Genomic DNA, 18804 nt, shown 5'->3' on the forward strand with positions numbered 1-18804 from the left:
TCTCTCTCTCACACACACACACACACACTTCCATGTTTGCACACTAATCTGACCACATTTACCCTGTTAATCACCTCTTATCCTTTAGATGGAAGACGGATGAAGGACAGTAGGAGAAGATGGAATAAAGAAAAGATAGGGATCAAAGTGTAATGACTTTGGGGGTTAATACATGTTAGTCTAATTTTTTTGTGTGGTTGCAAACGGAAGCTCACACTGAGTCTTTTAGCCTTCATCCATTGTTGCCCAATTTCTTGGACCTGACTCGTTACCTGAAGGTAGGGCATGCGAAAAAAAAGATCACAGATCACAGATCAGCTGTGTATTTATGACACAATGTATTATAAAGTTGTTTTCTAGGATTTTTGTAGTCAAATTACCACAAGTTTTTCTTTTCTTTCTAGCTTTTATTATCAACAGAATGCATAATGATAGCTAGAATAGCTAGAAGCCAGGAGAATGTCTATTTAAAATGAAAATGGACAGGTTATTTGTTCCTTTTTTGAAGCTAAAAATTTTTATTGCAATTTTTCAATGAAATTTGTACAGATTTGAGATGTGTTTCCAGTTAATGTTTAATATATTATTCTTTTGCAACCAAAAAAAGGAAAAAAACACTTCTTTCATCCTTTTTTTTTAAACCATGCTTCATGCACCATATAATTTATAAAGTGGCAGAATGATAACTGATCATGAATTTTGAAAGTTTTTATACTGAATGTAATTATTTTTGCAGGCTTATGTGGGTGTATTTATTTGTGCATCTTTTTATGAGTAATGAACTGCCTGAGCTGCATGTTAAAGTATGAAAAGTGTTCTTCATTAACTTTTTGAAACTTTTTTTAACAGTTGTCTATGTGCTCATTTATTATGTAGCAGAAAATACTCATACTATATTTGTGATCTGAAAAAAAAAACATCTCTGCTTTATAGAAAAATTGCAAAAATACAAATATTAAATCCTTGTGTGTCCTTGACTGTCCTGTAGAATGGCACAAAAGGGCGAGAGAGCAGCATCCACAGACAGGTACAAATAAAGAATGTTCAAAAGATTCTCTATTAGGGAAAGGGGACTTTCTATTCATTTAAACATCTTTTCTGTTATATTAAACTTTAAACCTTATAGCACGCATATTATACTATGGACTGATCTATGGTCATAATATCTGATATCACCCTGTTGATTCTGGTTTTTTTTTCCTATAGTCATCTTAGGGAGTTTTCCTTGCCACGGTCACCCCAGTTTCCTCATCAGAGACAAACTGATAGTTATAACTTGTACTTTTTTGGGTACTTTTCCTTACATTTTTTTTATTATTTATCCATAATTTTCTATTTCTATAAAGTTGCTTCGCCACAATGTCCACGGTTAAAAGCATTATACAAATAAAATGTACAGTAATTGAATTGAATGAAGGAAATGGTAGTTTCGAATTAATTAAAGTTTATGAAGGAAAATTGATTTGCATTAAGAAGTGCTTGTTGTTTTTCTAGAAATGTAACGTTGCAGCATGGTTAAAATACCTAATAAAATGTATTAAATTGGATACATGCTTTTTCTTCTAATCATATTCTTACTTTCCCTCTCTTCATCTGTCATAGTGCTCAAGCTGAAGCTCACATTGGCTTTAAACCCAGCCTCCGAAAGCCGCCACCACCACCAGCCACAGTGAAGAAATCAAACGAAGAAGCCATAAACAAAATGTATATAAACCTTCTCAATAATGTGTTTGGACAGGTATATTAACACACACACACACACACACACACACACACACACACACACACACACACACACACACACACAGTGAATAATGTGTTTGAAAATTTAGGAGTGGAACTTAAATGATCTGACTTGGGATTTTTTTTTATGTATTCAGTATGTCGATTATCAAAATGTTGTATGTACAGAGTGTTTAGTGTCTAATAGCATTTCCCTGTGTTCAGCCATGTTTGTCTTTACCTTGACCACTTTGGCAGTACATAATAATAATAATAATATATTTTTTTTGTATCGCACTTCACATTTAAGATAATCTCAAAGTGCCACGAAGTAAGCATTTTCATAAAAGTATAAAAATATAAAATAATATAACAAGAGGATAAAAGCTAACAAACTAAAATAAAATAAAAAGAAAAAAATAAATCAAAACAGTAAAGCTAATGGAAAAAAACTACGAACCTAACATAAAACTTATATCATAAAAACACAATTATTGTAAGGGTCCTCCACTAGAGGTCACTGTTTTTAGTTTGTAGTTTTTGTTGGCCGACTCAGTTTCCCAGCAGGCACCTCGGTCAGGTGATGCAGTGCACACCTGAACCGAGGTAGCCATCAACCAATCTATAAATAGCTGTTTAGACTGGGAAACTGGGTCGAGCATTTTTGGGTATTACCACTGTCACATGTGTGGGCTTTTGTTCTGTTTAGTTTTATGTTTAGTTTGTACTTTGATTTTAGTTGTGTTGACTTGGGCTCTCTTACCGGCAATGTCTCTGTGTATGTTTTGTGTGTCTGTGTTAGTGGAGCTGATTCAGTCCTGTCCTCCTGTGTTCTTGTGGTTAGCTAGAGCAGGTAAGTAGTTAGGTGTGTGTGGGGCTAGGAGCGTGCTTAGCTAAGATCTATATTGTGTTACAGTAACTAGCATGCTTCTAGCCTTAACCCCTTTGTGTCTCTAGCTGTCCTGTGTTTCCTCTACCCCTAGTGTTCCAGTGTGCCTAGGTTTAGAGTGCTGTCCCTCCTGGCTTGGGAGTAACGACTAGCTTGTGAGTGCTGCCTCCCTTAGTCTTGGAGGGCTGCCTCGCCTAGCCACTGGGTATCCTTGTCTGTGTTTCTGAGCCCCTATTCCCTAGTGTGTTTTAGCTATTAGGTAAGTATAGCTTAGTGCATGTTGGGGCTAAAGACATGCTTAGCTAGGTGTATGTGTAGCTGACTGCCATGGTTAAGCTTAGCTTAACCATGTTTAGCTAAAAGCCATGCCTAGCTGATTGCCATGTCTTTAGCCCTTGTCCTGTCCCTCTCTTGGTCTCTCGTCTCGTCTTTAAGTGTGTCTCCCGTTCCTCTCTAGTGTCTCCCGTTCCTCTCTAGTGTCTCCCGTTCCTCTTTAGTGTCTCCCGTCCCTCTTTAGTGTCTCCCGTCCCTCTCTAGTGTCTCCCGTCCCTCTCTAGTGTCTAGTTTCAGCTCCACACCTCGTTTATGTCCTGTTGTGTTTGTCCCCCTGTTATGTGTCTCGCCGCAGGGCGTGTTAAGTGTCTCGCCGCAGGGCGTGTTAAGTGTCTCGCCGCAGGGCGTGTTAAGTGTCTCGCCGCAGGGCGTGTTAAGTGTCTCGCCGCAGGGCGTGTTAAGTGTCTCGCCGCAGGGCGTGTTAAGTGTCTCGCCGCAGGGCGTGTTAAGTGTCTCGCCGCAGGGCGTGTTAAGTGTCTCGCCGCAGGGCGTGTTAAGTGTCTCGCCGCAGGGCGTGTTAAGTGTCTCGCCGCAGGGCGTGTTAAGTGTCTCGCCGCAGGGCGTGTTAAGTGTCTCGCCGCAGGGCGTGTTAAGTGTCTCGCCGCAGGGCGTGTTAAGTGTCTCGCCGCAGGGCGTGTTAAGTGTCTCGCCGCAGGGCGTGTTAAGTGTCTCGCCGCAGGGCGTGTTAAGTGTCTCGCCGCAGGGCGTGTTAAGTGTCTCGCCGCAGGGCGTGTTAAGTGTCTCGCCGCAGGGCGTGTTAAGTGTCTCGCCGCAGGGCGTGTTAAGTGTCTCGCCGCAGGGCGTGTTAAGTGTCTCGCCCTGTCTGTGTCTTACCAGAGAGCCCCTGTCAGCACAAAGTTAAGTATCGTTTAAGTTTGTTTGTTTCTTTGTTTGTATCTTTATTTATATTTTGTTTAATTATTATTAAAAGGACTCTTTTTTGATTACACCACCCCTCTGCCTCTATGCCTGCTCCTTCCGCCCACGGCGTTCAACACCTGCCAATACACCCAGATCGTGACAATTATAAACATGATAATATAAACAACACACATCTTAATGCTTCCACCACCATGCCTCACTGTGGGAATAGTGTTTCATTGCGATGATTTATTTATTTATTTAAATACCTCTTTTGTCTTTATGATGGTGTTTGTTTAGGTTTGATTTCTAATAAACTTCTATTGGTGCGTTCATACTGATATCACACATGTGAATTCCATTCAGCTTATTATGTAACTTCTAATGGAAAGCCATTCCACCAGACCTAAAGTCGTAAAACAGTGTTTCACATTACTTATGTAATCAAAACTGGTTTACTTAATCACAGTCAAACTCAACCTATATTTTAATTCATCACTGTTTTGTGTAGATTTATGGGCTAAAAAAAGGATGGTTGCAGGTCTTATGCAAGCATTTGGTTTCATATAAAGCTGATGATGTCTGTCTGAAGTTACACAGTATGTATATATGTAACAGGCTGTGAACAGGATAAAAGAGGTTAATCTGCTTGTAATGTATTTTAAACGGCTGTTTAGAACAGCTCATTAGCATGGCTTAATGCCTCTGTTAATTAGGCTCAACATGGTTTAAGAAGTCAGAGCAAAGTCAAAAGTAAAGTTTGCATTAATGACTTGGAGTGTGTGACTCCAGCCTGCCTGATGCATTGTTTGCTTGTGTCTAAGGCCATGTCCACATATAGCCAGGTATTTGTAAAAACTGAGATTTTTCTACTTCTTCTTTAAAAAAAAAAAAAAAAAAATCTGTTCACATGACCTGCGTGGTAAAAAAATTCTTTGTCTGCATGAAAACGCAAAAAGCCCTGGTAAGTGCTGTTAGAAGCATCCCTAATCAACAGGGGGCCAATCAGAAGCCTAGACAAAATGTCATTACCGGTGCGCTTTGTAGAATTCTGTTTGTATGTACACGCTTGTAAAAAGTCTACTAAGCAACGGTTACACTATCACTAGTTTACTGTAAAGGCAGCACGGCGGTGTAGTGGTTAGCACTGTTAACTTGCTCTTCCAGGGTCAGGGTTCGATTCTTGGCCAGACTCGATTCTTGTCTTTGTGTGCATGTAGTTTGCATGTTCTCCCCGTTCTTCCTTCCACAGTCCAAAGATTAGGCTAATTGACATTTACAAATTGCCTATAGTTTGTGAGTGTGTGTGTCCTGGGATGGACTGGCACCCTGTCCAGGGTGTACCCCACCTCGTGCCCTAAGTCTCTTGGGATTGGCTCCTGGCCCCCCATGACCCTGAATACAGGATAAGGCGGTATAGATGTTGAGTGAGTAAATAGTTTACGGTACATTTTATATTTTGTTTCCCAGTGCATAGAATATCCTCATAAAGAAAACAGATGTCAAATCAAGAAGATAAGCACACAGACAATGACATCATCGGCACACTATCCAACATCTCAGCACAACACCACTGAAAACGTACTTCTGGGAAAAAAGGTCTGTTTTCAACGACCAAAATTGCGTTTGCATGTGGACAAAAGGCCAAAAAACGCAGAATAAAATCTCGGTTTTTAAACACACCCAGCTACGCGTGGACATGGCCTAAGTGTCTGACAAATGTTGGCCAGAATACAGCAGTCTTTTCTTCCCTTGCTGTTCTTTTATTAGGAGAGGGAATTATCCCAACTCGAATTAGATGGTGAGTATCCTTCATTCATCACATCATTAAATTGTTGACTCTTGACTCTTGAAATTAAAGTAATGATCAACTGTTAATGTTAACATGACTATTTTCCTTAAAGTGAGAGAATTTTTATATCCCTATCCAACGTTGACAAGTATAGGGAATATTTGGCAAAAGCATTTGGAAGCATACTGTTACAGGAAGTAACATGTAAAGTGTAACAAACTTATTGTTACTACACCGAAATTAATCATTTTAGTTGAAGCAAAATGTAAAACTTAAAGCATTTTATTCCCTTATATACCACAGAAAAGTCCAAATTAATACATTTTCATTAATTAATTACAATTTATGTAAATTATGGAACGAAATAAAAACGAAATAAATATTTATATATTAATATAAACATTTAATTTAATTTAGGAGTGGAATGTCCACAAAAATGTTTATACTGTACAGTACCTGTTATTACTTACACTATAGCTCCTACACTATAACCAGGCATTTACTTATTTACTAAGAAACATTATATTGATTACTCCATATACAGTCATGTCCCAAACTATTTGAACAATGACACTGTTTTCATAATTTTTTTTTTATTTTGGCTTTAATTCAATAGTTTAACAAAAAAAAGTAGGAATTACATTTATTGCGATTCCCTTCATTTTCAAAGTCTCAACAACTTTCCATAACTACGGCAGACGATCTTCTGAAATGGTTGTTTAATAAAGGAAAATCTTTCATGTTTTTAGTGTTACAATAATTGTGGCCAATTTGGAAAAAGCGAATAGTCTACAATGCATGCCATTTCCGTTTACCCAGCATGGTGATAACATGCAAACTCCACACACAGACAGGAGGTGGATTTTGGAACCCTCTTCTGAAGGTGTCTGTCAACAATGTTAAATATTAAACTACAATGCCACCTGGTGGTGGAGTTAAAAAGCCAAAATACATAAATTGTCACTTTGCAAATACTTATCCACAAACACTTGTTTGTTATAATATATTTCTAAAGTAGTTTTTTATTGTGTAGAGCTGGCTGAGGCATTTAAGGAGTTTGACTATGATCAGGATGGATATCTAAACTACAAAGACCTGGCCAAGTGCATGAGGACAATGGGCTACATGCCAACTGAGATGGAACTCCTGGAGATCATCCAGCAGATCAAAATGAGGTGTGAGTGTCCAGTTTGTGTGTGTGTGTGTGTGTGTGTGTGTGTCTGTGTAAAACCTATGCTATTGAACCATGCAACTCCCTGTTTGATTGACCATAGTCTTGTGTGTGTGTGTGTGTGTGTGTGTGTGTGCACGCAGTGGGTGGACTGATGGATTTCGATGATTTCTGTGAGTTGATGGGGCCGAGGATGATGGTTGAGACGGCTCATATGCTGGGACTTAAAGAACTTAAGTGCTCCTTCAAACAGGTGAGTTGCTACTATGTGTTGTGTTGCCACCTTCCCAAAATACTTACAACAGTAGTAAGTCCTAATTTTTTTTCTCTATCAGTTATTAATTTTTACAACAAATTAATAAAATGTATCCAAAATGAATAGCGCATAAATAATAGGTTACTTATAAGTATGGAAATGAAGGATGACTCACCATCTCTTATACTCAGGGTAAAAAGCAACATTACACTGGTCAGTTCATGATGATCCTATATTATAATGGATGGGTGACAACACACACACACACACACACACCTGAATTGAAGATTTTTTTGTTTTGTTTTGTAGATGTTAGACAAAACTGATTCTGCTGACTCATTGATTCAGAAAACAAAGAAACAATATTTAGCAATATTTTACTAAATAATATCTGGTATTTATTAGATAAATTTTTTTAAATCATTTTGATTCTGTTAGTTTGATACAGATGGGGATGGAAAGATCACTCCAGATGAGATGAAAGAGGCATTAAAAACATTATTGGGTGAGAAATTGAAGAAAGGCGAGTTGGAGGAGATTCTGAAAGAAATGGACCTGAATGGAGACGGCTCTGTGGACTTTGATGGTATCTCTTTCTCTCTCTCTCTCTCTCTCTCTCTCTCTCTCTCTCACAAACACACATACATACACACACAAAACACTCCAAACTACGCAAAAATGATGATGACTTATTGGGGACGAAGTTGCTTTGAGGTGTTTGGGTATTCAGGATTTTTGTGGTCAGTCTTGATACAGTACTAAATGGACAATGAGCCCTTGTCAGCTAGTCCTTGCACTCCTTTAATGCGATCTTTTCTGCAAGCATCTCCTAGTTACCAAAATTGTAGATCCACACAGCTGCTATCAAAGAATTCAACAGGCTGAAGACTGTATCTACACCCAAAGTGTTGACACAGAACAGTATAGCCTCCACTTGGCTCCCCATCTCCTTAAAAAAATCTATAGAACCCCTGATGGAGGGGGGCTATTATATAATATTAAAATTCTAGCAACTGCCCATTGTGAGGGTGCAGAATTGCACTGCATAGTCCACTACTCTACATAGACCCTAGAAAAACATGATTGACAGCTCTCCTGGTTCTTCACTTTTGGATGCATGATTGATCATTGGAGCATTGAGCCTTGGAAGTGTTCTATAAAGCACTCATAAGAAGATACTTCCCTTCCCCTATTAATGAGTAACAGGATCCTGAAGAGTCGGTCAATATTTTGTTCTTTGTTTTCTCTGTGATTGTAAAAATACCCACAGTATTAAAGATAGAAACATTTGCAAGGAGAAGTTTCCCTAGCATACTTATCTGGTTGTGAAATCACCAAACTTGAAGGCATTAGTGGGTGCGGTATGCAGCAACAGTAGAATCACATTGAGCTTGAATTCGACTTGTGCTGCTGCTGTTCTTCACAAAGACATGGCTTAATGCCAGTGTGGTTCCCATCCTGTATTTATGTGTCCCACAAAGCAATCATTCATGGTTTTGCCAATTGGTGCAATTGTAGGTGAACTTTATATGTGAATAGAAATTTAATGATCCAAAATACTGTTAAAAATGCATGTAAACAAGGTCAGTCAACCAACAAACATCAAAACGTCAAGTTGGCATTTAATAGAAAAAAAAGTCAATAAAAGAATAGAAGTATTTACATCAAGTTATATGTGTAAGGAACTTGAGTCTCCGGTCTTTCATTTTACATTAAAATATACTGTATAGCCAAATTATTGCAGGTTTCTGTCACCATATTTGTATAGCAATATGATCTCATGATGCAATCAATATCATGCTAGTTTTATCAACTATTACGAGTTGGTCAATTAAATGTGTGTGTGTGTGTGTGTGTGTGTGTGTGTGTGTTTTATCTTATAGAGTTTGTTATGATGCTGTCAGCCCAGTAGCTCTCACTTTGGAACGTTGGATTGTTGAATCTTCTCTTACAAGTCAAAGAGATCTATCTACCATTGACCTATTTTGTGATGACATATCAGTGAAAAATGTCTTCAAAAGATCTACAAAATTATGCCTGTTTATAATTTGTGTACAACTGCACACTGAACTTTAAAATCAAGAAAGATGTATTGTTAATCATACCGGACAAGATAAACTATGAAATTGTATTAAAAACCTTTAAATCCCGCGTGTTGTGTTGCCTGATGTTCTGCCTCTTAAAATTTTCTGTTCATTCAGTAGTTCATCTTCTATACCTTTCTATACTGTATATTGGGTCATGGAGGCCTAAAGCCTATCCCAGGACACTTAGGGCATGAGGCTGGGTACACCCTGGACATGATCACTCCTTTGCAGGGGCCACAGCGTGCATAAGTGACAGCATGCACCTAAATATATATTTTTTTATTTAGGTATTTTTTTTTACGTAGATCATTCATGGCTGGCAAAGGATAAGTGTTAATGGATCCCAGATAAAATTAAGTTAGGGAGCATAGCTTGGGAGTAAGGAAAAAATGTGCAGGAGATGCTAAAGCATGATGTATGACGATATCACTCATCTTAGGGACTTTAAAGCCAGGTGGACTGAGCCTTGCCATTTGAACATTACATAGGAGACAGCAGCAAAAAGGTCGTCGCGAGTCCTTTGCCATCCAGCCACCGAAGAAGAAAAGGCCGCTGCTTTTGCTGTCAAGGCCCCTGTTCCCAGTCAGGAAAGCCACTAACGGGGACTTGTGCCTGAGACAGATAAACCAAGCAAAATTTTTGCAATTTAAGCAAAGATAATTTTTTTGTATTTAAATTAGTGTCAGGCACTTTTAGGTCAGCAAATTTAATTGAACACTATTAATTCTGCCAAGAAGAATTGACAAAAATCTAACCAGAATTCTACCAGATATTTGTTAAGGGTTACCCAAAGCCTCTCCTGAAGGTGAAACTAGCTACGTTAAGCATGTAAGCTATGGTGATCACGGGAGTAACGTCCATATTCTGTGACACCAGGGCGAGGCATTTTCTTTAACTTGCTAGTTTCATCCATCTCTAGAGGTGGTTGGACTCTTTGAAGCACTATCTAACTTGTAAGCACTATCTAGCAAACAAATTTATTTTATTGCAAGCCATTAGTGCCAATTTCGTTTACGGCAATTCAAAGTCCATTTTTATAGCAGCAAACACTCCCAGAAGGCTTAGGTCGCGGGCAGGGTACACCCTGGACAGGGTGCCAATCCATCGCAGAGCACACACGATTCAAGATTCAAAGAACTTTATAAATCCCAGAGGAAAATTGCTTATGCTAGGTTACAGTTGCTCACAGTTGTTATCTAAGGAAAAGTAATAAATAATAATAAAAAAAGTTCTTAAAAAGTTCTTAAAACAGTAAGTACCAAGAAATATGACCCAAGCGCATCTGTAAGCATTGCAAAGTAATCTAGTATATGTATGTAATATGTTATTATTACATGTAATCATGTATTTTATATTTTATTGGGAAGTAGTATTGCAGTTATCATATTATTAATAAGGGTAAGTATTAATGTCCTGTTTTGTTACAGTCAGTGAATATCCACATACATGTGTGTATGAGTTACAGAGAAGAGTTGTAAACTTTTATGGCTGTTGGGAGAAAGGATCTCCTGTGGCGCTCTGTGGAACACTTGATGGTAATCAGTGACTGAAACTGCTCCTTTGTACAGCGAAAACACTATATAGCGGGTAAGAAGGATTGTTTAAAAATTGTTGGACAGAATCCTCCTCTTTGCTACTACATCCACAGAGTCAAGCTCCATGCCTAGCACAGATCCAGCCTTCTTAATTGCTTTGTCCAGTTTGTTCTTATCTGACACTTTCATGTTACCACCCCAAAGGTTTCATAGAACATCCATAGAATGGATTTATAGACGTTAAGAGACCTGAGCCTTCAAAGTAAGTACAACTTGCTTTGTCCTTTCTTGTAGAGTGCTGTTGTGTTGAGTGACCAGTCAAGCTTGTTATCCAGATGGACTCCCAGATATTTGTATTCAGAGACCATGTCCACTATCTCCCCCTTGACAGATATAGGAGTCACAAGGGTCTTGCTTTTCCTAAAGTCTACAACCATCTTCTTTGTTTTCCTGATGTTCAGTTGTAGGTGGTTACGCTCACACCAGAAAATGAAGTCATCCACTACAGACTGGTACTCCGAGGTGTCACCCTCCTTTATACACCCAACAACCACAGAGTCGTCAGAGAACTTCTGCAGATGGCATGACTCTGAGTTATATCTAAAGTCAGATGTATAGAGGGTGAAAAGAATTGGAGACAGTACAGTCCCCTGGGGAGCTCCAGTGCTGCAGATTAAAGTCTCGGACACACAGTTCTGTAGTACTGGGGACGGCAGGTCAGATAGTCCATGATCCAGGAAACCAAGCGGAAGTCAATGTTTATGTTCATTAGTTTCTTCCCCAGTACTGCCAGTTGGATGCTGTTGAAGGCACTGGAGAAGTCAAAGAACACCATCCTTACGGTGGTCCTAGGCTTGTCAAGGTAAGAGTAGGTTCGATGTAGCAGGTGTATTAAGGCGTCCTCAACTCCCATGAAAGGCTGATAGGCAAACTGAAGAGGGTCCAGAGAGGACTTCACCAGGGGACGAAGTGTATCCAGGATCAGTCTCTCAAACACCTTCATAATGTGCGATGTCAAAGCAACAGGCCTGTAGTCATTCTGGGCACAAGGACGTGGTGTTTTGGGGACCGGTACAATGCATGACTGTTCTCTGTGTAGGGGAGGACATGGGAGCAGGAAAGTGTGGATTGAGGCTGAAGCCGGGGGAAGTGTGAGACATAGGGACATCAAATCTATTAAAGAAAGTGTTGAGGTCGTTTGCGTGTTCCACATTCCCCTCAATAGCCTGGCCACCTGTATAGCCAGTGATGCTCCTTATGCCCCTCCACACCTCTCTCATGTTGTTTTGTTTCAGCCTTTGTTCCAGTTTTCTCCTGTATGACTCTTTCCCTTCCTTGATTTTACCAGTTAGCATTCTTTGAGCCCTCTTCACTGCTTCCTTATCACCAGACCTAAAAGCTATTTTTTTTGCATTTAAACACGCTTTAATTGTCTAACCCATCCATCCATCCATCCATCCATCCAGGAACCTCTATAGTCCAACCAGGGATCATGGAGGCCAATTGTATTAATTCCAATTTCCAACATTTACATGCGCATAAAACACTATGGGCAATCATACACTTATGTTTTTCTTATGCATTCATTATTATTTCTAACGGCACCAGGGAGCAGTATGGGGCTTTTTTGCCTGTTTCCATGGTGACTCGTAATATTTGCATTCCCATGCTGAGGGTCTTTTATCGCTTCATGCATACAGTTTACTCAAGGTAAACTTGACTTAGAGTTGACAGAATTTTTTTTTATTACCTGCTCATCAAAAGAAAAATAAACACCTTTGATGGTACTGAACTGTGAACATGTGAGATGGGACTGAGCCATTAGGGGGCAACCCTGACAGAAAATTACTTTATCAGACAGATCTCTTTTCTGAAGAAGCGCTCATTTTGTTGCTGTGAGCTGAAATTAGGAAACAATTAACTTTTTATTTTTATTTTTTTTTACTTTGGAACAATATAAAAGAGGTTGACAAGGTGCTACTGTCGCATGCTTTATACAGTATATTATACCATTATTTATGGATATGGACGATGCTTTTCAAAGATCTGAAGTTTGGTTTATACATCACTTACTGGCTACAGCAGGAAAGTCTAAATTTGCAAGCATTTGGATGAAGTAATGCCAAGACCTCACATCAGGTGCTCATCTCATTAAGGAGCTAGGATGAGCAAGATTTTCACGTTTCTGCCTGGTGTTGCAATACTTTATACAATCACAAATATCACCATCTACAGACTATTATTTTATTATATCTACAGACTATTAAAATATTTATTACCCAATTGCAGCTTACCACCATGACACACCCACTCATGTAGCAGGTGTTTGTAATTGTGGATAAACTCAAAACCTTCTTGGTGTGCACATTATTGAGGAACTCTCCCAGACTCTCAACTCTGCCTGCACAGCCAAGAAGGCCAAGTAGCATGTTCATCTTCTACGGAGGCTGAAAAATGCCAAACCCCCTCTTCCCACCCTCGGTACAGTAAACAGTAAATCTATTGCTGTTAGTAGTTATCCAATTAGTAGTTTATAGTTAAATATATATAGTTATTATAGTTTATAGTTATAGTCTTTTATTGTCTCCTGTGTGTTCTGTTTATTTATTGTTCTGAACATCTCAGTGTTGTGTGATGCACAATGTTCCTGGATACACAAATTTTGTTCCGAAAAAAAAGAAGACAATAGATGTGGGAAAATAATAGACAGGCAAGGTTGAGACTATGCAAACAAGCATGGAAAACCACTGGACAAAACAAGGACAAACACAGCAAACAGGAAACACCATGCTTGGTAACAACCTGAAATGAATCTCAAATCATATACAATAAGGAACAAAAGTTTTGAAAATGGCACAAATATTAATTCAGAGCTTGTTTCTCAACCAAAAGAGTGGGCTCACTGACAATCTCTCAATTTTGCCTAGGAACACAAAGAATGTTTAAGAAAAAAAAATTCCTTTGAGAGCAACTACTTCCTCCAACCACTGATGGGGATGAACAATGCTTTTTCCAATATAATAAACCATCTTGCCATAAGGAAAAAATGAAGAAATTTGCATCAGGCAAAATTTACAGAAATATATAAAAAAAAGGACTTGGTTGTTACAACTAAACCCATATTTTTAGAACCCACATGAATATAGAATAAATGAATAAGTAAATAAATATAAATAACTCTCACTCATCGTGTATACCACTTAATCCTATATACAAAGCCACGGGGAGCCTGGAGCCTATCCCAGGAAACACCCTGGACAGCAAAGGGAGTCCATGCACAAGTAAATGTAAAGTCCATGCACACGGAGGCAGCAATCTAACCCAGACCCTGAAGGTGCAAGATGACAGTGCTAACCACTAAGCCAGTCTCTTCTGTACGTCTGTCGTCTAGGCGGTTTGTGGGGGTGATGTGAAGGCAAGCTCTATGCGGGAGTGAAGCTGCCGCGGGAGCTTGAGCAGCTCCTCTCATGGAGAACAAGGGGCAGCATTCAGGTCTCTTCTTTAAAGTTTCTGGGGCGCATAACATCCCCCCGCTCGTGTGTCAGTCTCTAATAAAATCCACTGCTTGTCGCTTTTGCTTTGCTTCCGGACCCCAGATTAAACTCAGCGCTTCGCTTTTATAATGTGGAGAGAGTCCAAGGTCCATTATCGCCAGCTGGCCTGATCCAACGCCTGCGTAGGGAGCCAATTAAGTGAGCGATGTACTCTTAAAAACCATGTACATGTCCATGTACTCTTAAAACATTTAGTGTACACAATAAATAATTTTGTGTTGGACTAAAAATTATAAAGTATGCATAGTCACTCATTTAACTCATTTACAGTAGTCATATAAATAGATAACCACTGTCCTAACTTATACAGTACTGTGCCCAAATATACAGTACTGAAATGTAATGACAAACAATATTACCTTGTTGTCATCTGTGAGTTAATTTCTCCTGAAAGAAACTAACATACACACTATTAGTGTGTTGATTTACCATGGTGTGCATAATGTACATTTAGTGTGTGTACACCGTCTCGCCGTAGACATTGTTCATATGATTCACACAGATTTTTAAAAGGTCACTGCAGACTCCTGAAAAAGTAGACGATTTGCTCACGTAATTCAGTTCTTGGTGGATCCTCACAGTTGAACACATTTTCATTTAATGTTCTCCATGAGTAGGCATTGGGTGGTGGACGATGGAGGGAATGGGACGGGGAAGGGAGGGAAATGTTCTGACACCTTTTTCAATCTCGGCTCCTATTCATGACCATTTTCGTATAAGTGGAAATAATACTCAATATGAATACTTTTTCCTCCGCCGAGAGACCCATTTCCAACTCAACAACACAACTTCCTTTTCACTGGACTATGCACTGCCCCTGCACTGGAAATACCACTTGAGCAAGTTCAAAATGAATTCCAATAACCCCAAAAGATTTTAAAACAAAAGAATAAAAAGCAGATTAGTTAACATTTTAGATATGGCAGAAATGCTGAACAGCGAGCTACTAGAGCTACTGCCTGCCTAGATGGGATTAGTACACAAGACGGTCAGTGCTGGTTCTACCACACAGAAAAAATATGGTGATCAATTTTATTTTAACCACAACAGCAAAGCGTTGGTAAAGGAAAAATGGACATTGCATTAACAGTGTTAATATTTTTTTTATGTATTAAACAGTTCCTGTTTATTGCTAACATTAACATTTTTTGCGCTTATATATGCACAACAAATGTTTTATTTGGATCAATTTTGGTCTCATGTAGTGACATATTTCAGCCACTGGGGCAATGCCCCTCCTGCAGTAGTGCAAAAAAGTACATAGGTGTGTGATATATTTATTTTATAACATATATAATTTCAGGAATTTTTATATAATTTTATTATAAAATCTACAAAAGGGGGCAGGGCATTTTCATATTTGGCTCCAAAGCTTTGGAATAGCCTTCCAGACACTGTTCGGGGAGCAGACACGGTTTCCCAATTCAAAAGTAGGCTCAAGATGCATCTCTTTAATCTGGCATACGCGTAACTCATCCCATAACCTCATACTCCAGTACACCTATCCTAAATGGCAACTACGCTAATTCTCTCCATCTTTTCTGTATTTTTCTACCCATCCTGAGACATCTGGAGATTGTGCCAGCTTCAGTAGACAAAGGCCAACCCTGCGAGGTTTCTAAGGCATCTTGAGAAGGACCTGCTCCAGCTAGATTCTGCTTTATGATGGCTGGAGCTACACATCCTGCTCCTGTGCTTCCAGTGATCTGACCCCATCTGCCCTCTGCACCTACTGCTGAACTGAATCTACACAACTTCTGATATATTGAACTTTCACCTGCACAACACACTTGATGTTATTTCTATCTGTTATCACCCAGATGAGGATGGGTTCCCTGTTGAGTCTGGTTCCTCTCAAGGTTTCTTCCTATTGCCATCTCAGGGAGTTTTTCCTTGCCACTGTCGCCGTCACCCTTGGCTTGCTCATCAGAGACATTTCATTCATCATTCATTCATTTCATTATTATCTGGACAGATTTTTCTCACACATACACACTTCCAAATATTTTCTTTTCTTTTCTTTTCTAAAAAAAAAAAAAAAAATCTTTAATTTTTTTTTGTGAAGCTGCTTTGGGACAATGACCATTGTTAAAAGCGCTATATAAATAAAATTGAATTGAAATTGAATTGAATTGAATTAATGCACCCATTGAACATTCACAGTGCTGGAAGAAGAAATGAGTAAGCCCTTGGAGTTAATAACTGGTCAAACCTTCTTTGTAGCAATCACTTTAGTCAAGTGCTTTCGGTAGCTCTGGATCAGACCTGCACAACCATTCCTCTTTGCAGAACTACTTCACCTCAGACACAAATGTAGGCTGTCTGGTGTCTGGTTCTCTTTGAGGGCATTCCACAGCATCTCTTTGTGGTTATGGTCTTGGCTCTGACTGGGCCACTCCAAAAGGTGCATTTTCTTTTTCTGAAGTCATTCTTTGGTACATTTACTTTAATGCTTGGGGTCATTGTTCTGCTGCATCACCCAACTGCTACAAATCACCCACCCTGACATTATCCTGTGGGATATTTTGGTAAATATGAAAATCCTTTTTGCACCAAACATAGTGCTGTGTATTCACCCTGAGCAATTTAACTTTTCTTTCATCAGTCCACAAGACATTTTTCCATTAGCATTATGGATTGCCAAGGTCCTGTTTGGCAAACTTTAGATGTGCAGCAATAATTTTTATTTTATTTATTTATTTTTGGAGAGCAACGGCTTCCTCCATGGTGTTTTGCCATGGACACCCTGCTTGTTCAATGAAATACATGAGCAACACTCATGAACTGAGATTGTTGACAGTTCCAGTGATATGATGGCCAAGGTTATAAATCTTAGGTGACCAGCTATGGGTGTTGATGTAGAATATATAAAGTTTTCTGTAACTACTATAAAGTTTGTTTAAAAGAGTGTTTTGCAGGTTTCCATTCCTAAACAAGTTGCAGCACAATTATCCTCCTTGTCTAACTCAAGGTGTCTGGACAAGATTTTGCTTATTATACTAAGGCAGCGTGATCTGAACTCACCTTGATCTAGCAGTTTAACAGGCTCTGGTCAGCATTTTCATAGTCTCTGGTAAACATTTCCATAAATTCTGGTAAACATTTCCATAGCCAGACAAAGTAAATACTGTATGATGGCTCTCAAGGCCAAGGAGGGAAAGTCACAACAGGTCATTACCTGTAAAGGCTGGCTGTTCACAGACTGCTGTAACAAAGCTGCTTATATCAAAGTATCAAAGAAGATAAAGTAAGGTAGAAAAAGGTGTACAAGCAACAGGGATAACCTTGGCCTTAACACATCAAGCAAAGCTGATTCATGAACTACACAAGGAGTGGAAAGGCATCATGTGCCATGATGCACAAACATCTTCAAGAAATGTGGTATCACTATTGAATCCCAATATTAAGCTACTGAACCAGAGACAATGTCAGAATCATTTTAGCTGGGCTAAGGAGACAAAGAACTAGACTGTTACACAGTGATCCAAACTCCTCTTTTCAGATGGAAATTAAAAAAATTAAATAAAATCATGGAGTAGCCAATAATGGTAAACACTTATTGTATTTTTGAGTGGTGTACTGTTTACATTTGTATTTTTTGTATCTGGTCCCTCAAATCTCCAAGAATCTTACAAGAAGTCCAGAGTTTTGTGATCTTAAGAAGCGTGGTGGATTATAGCGTATCAGAAGACTGGTTAGGTATGTGGGAGCTAAACCATTTAAAGCCTTGTATGTAAGTAATACTATTTTGTAATTAATTTTAAACTGAACAGGTAGCCAGTGCAGGGATGATAATATTGGGGTTATATGATCATATTTTCTGGATCTAGTGAGAACCCTGGCGGCTGCATTTTGGACTAACTGAAGCTTGTTTATTGAGGATGCAGGACAACCATCTAGTAATGCATTACAATAGTCCAGTCTGGAGGTCATGAATGCATGAACTAGCTTTTCTGCATCAGATACGGATAAGATGCTCCTAAGTTTGGCAATATTTGGTGGAAAAAAAGGTGGAAAAAGGCTCTTTTTATGATATTGGAAATATGATTTTGAAAGGACAAGTTACTGTCTAATATTTTGCACAGGTCTTTTACTGTTGAGCTAGTAGTAACAGTACATCCTTCTAAACGCAGGCTGAATTTTGAAAGCTGTTGTGTGCTGGTTTTTGAGCCGATAAGAAATATCTCTGTCTTGTATGAGTTTAGTAAAAAAAAGTTATTGGTCATCCAATCTTTTATGTCTTGGACACACTCGGTTAATCTAGACAACTTAGGTATTTCGTCTGGTTTTGTTGATATATATAATTGGGTATCATCTGCATAACAATGGAAACTAATCCCATGTCTTCTAAAGATGTTACCCAAGGGAAGTATGTATATTGAGAACAGCAGAGGTCCTAATACTGACCCTTGTGGGACCCCATATTTCACTGGCATTACACCAGACAGTTCTCCATTTAGATCTACAAAATGGTATCGATCAGACAGGTATGATCTAAACCATTTTAATGCCTGTCCCTGAATACCTATGTGATTTTGTAAGCGATCTATGAGAATATTATGATCTGTAGTGTCGAATGCAGCACTAAGATTAAGCAAGACTAG

General features: G+C 38.9%; 1 protein-coding gene across 1 annotated transcript; it reads left to right on the forward strand.

Moving 5' to 3' along the window:
* Nucleotides 1–204: 204 nt before the first annotated feature.
* On the forward strand, nt 205–8936 carry si:cabz01076231.1 (calcium-binding protein 2). The gene is made up of 8 exons (XM_053480163.1): nt 205–278; nt 989–1027; nt 1603–1738; nt 5576–5606; nt 6631–6774; nt 6912–7021; nt 7463–7610; nt 8908–8936. The coding sequence occupies exons 2-8, from the start codon at nt 990–992 to the stop codon at nt 8934–8936; spliced, it is 636 nt and encodes a 211-aa protein (XP_053336138.1). The 5' UTR covers nt 205–278; nt 989.
* Nucleotides 8937–18804: the final 9868 nt, after the last annotated feature.

This window comes from Clarias gariepinus, chromosome 20 (assembly GCF_024256425.1).
Source record: "Clarias gariepinus isolate MV-2021 ecotype Netherlands chromosome 20, CGAR_prim_01v2, whole genome shotgun sequence".
Taxonomy (NCBI): domain Eukaryota; kingdom Metazoa; phylum Chordata; class Actinopteri; order Siluriformes; family Clariidae; genus Clarias; species Clarias gariepinus.

Coding starts and splice junctions, on each gene's coding strand:
- si:cabz01076231.1 (XM_053480163.1), top strand. CDS start 990: ATGGCACAAAAGGGCGAGAGAGCAGCATCCACAGACAG. Junction 1,739..5,575: donor TCAATAATGTGTTTGGACAG/GTATATTAACAC, acceptor TTCTTTTATTAG/GAGAGGGAATTATCCCAACT. Junction 7,611..8,907: donor CGGCTCTGTGGACTTTGATG/GTATCTCTTTCT, acceptor TTTATCTTATAG/AGTTTGTTATGATGCTGTCA.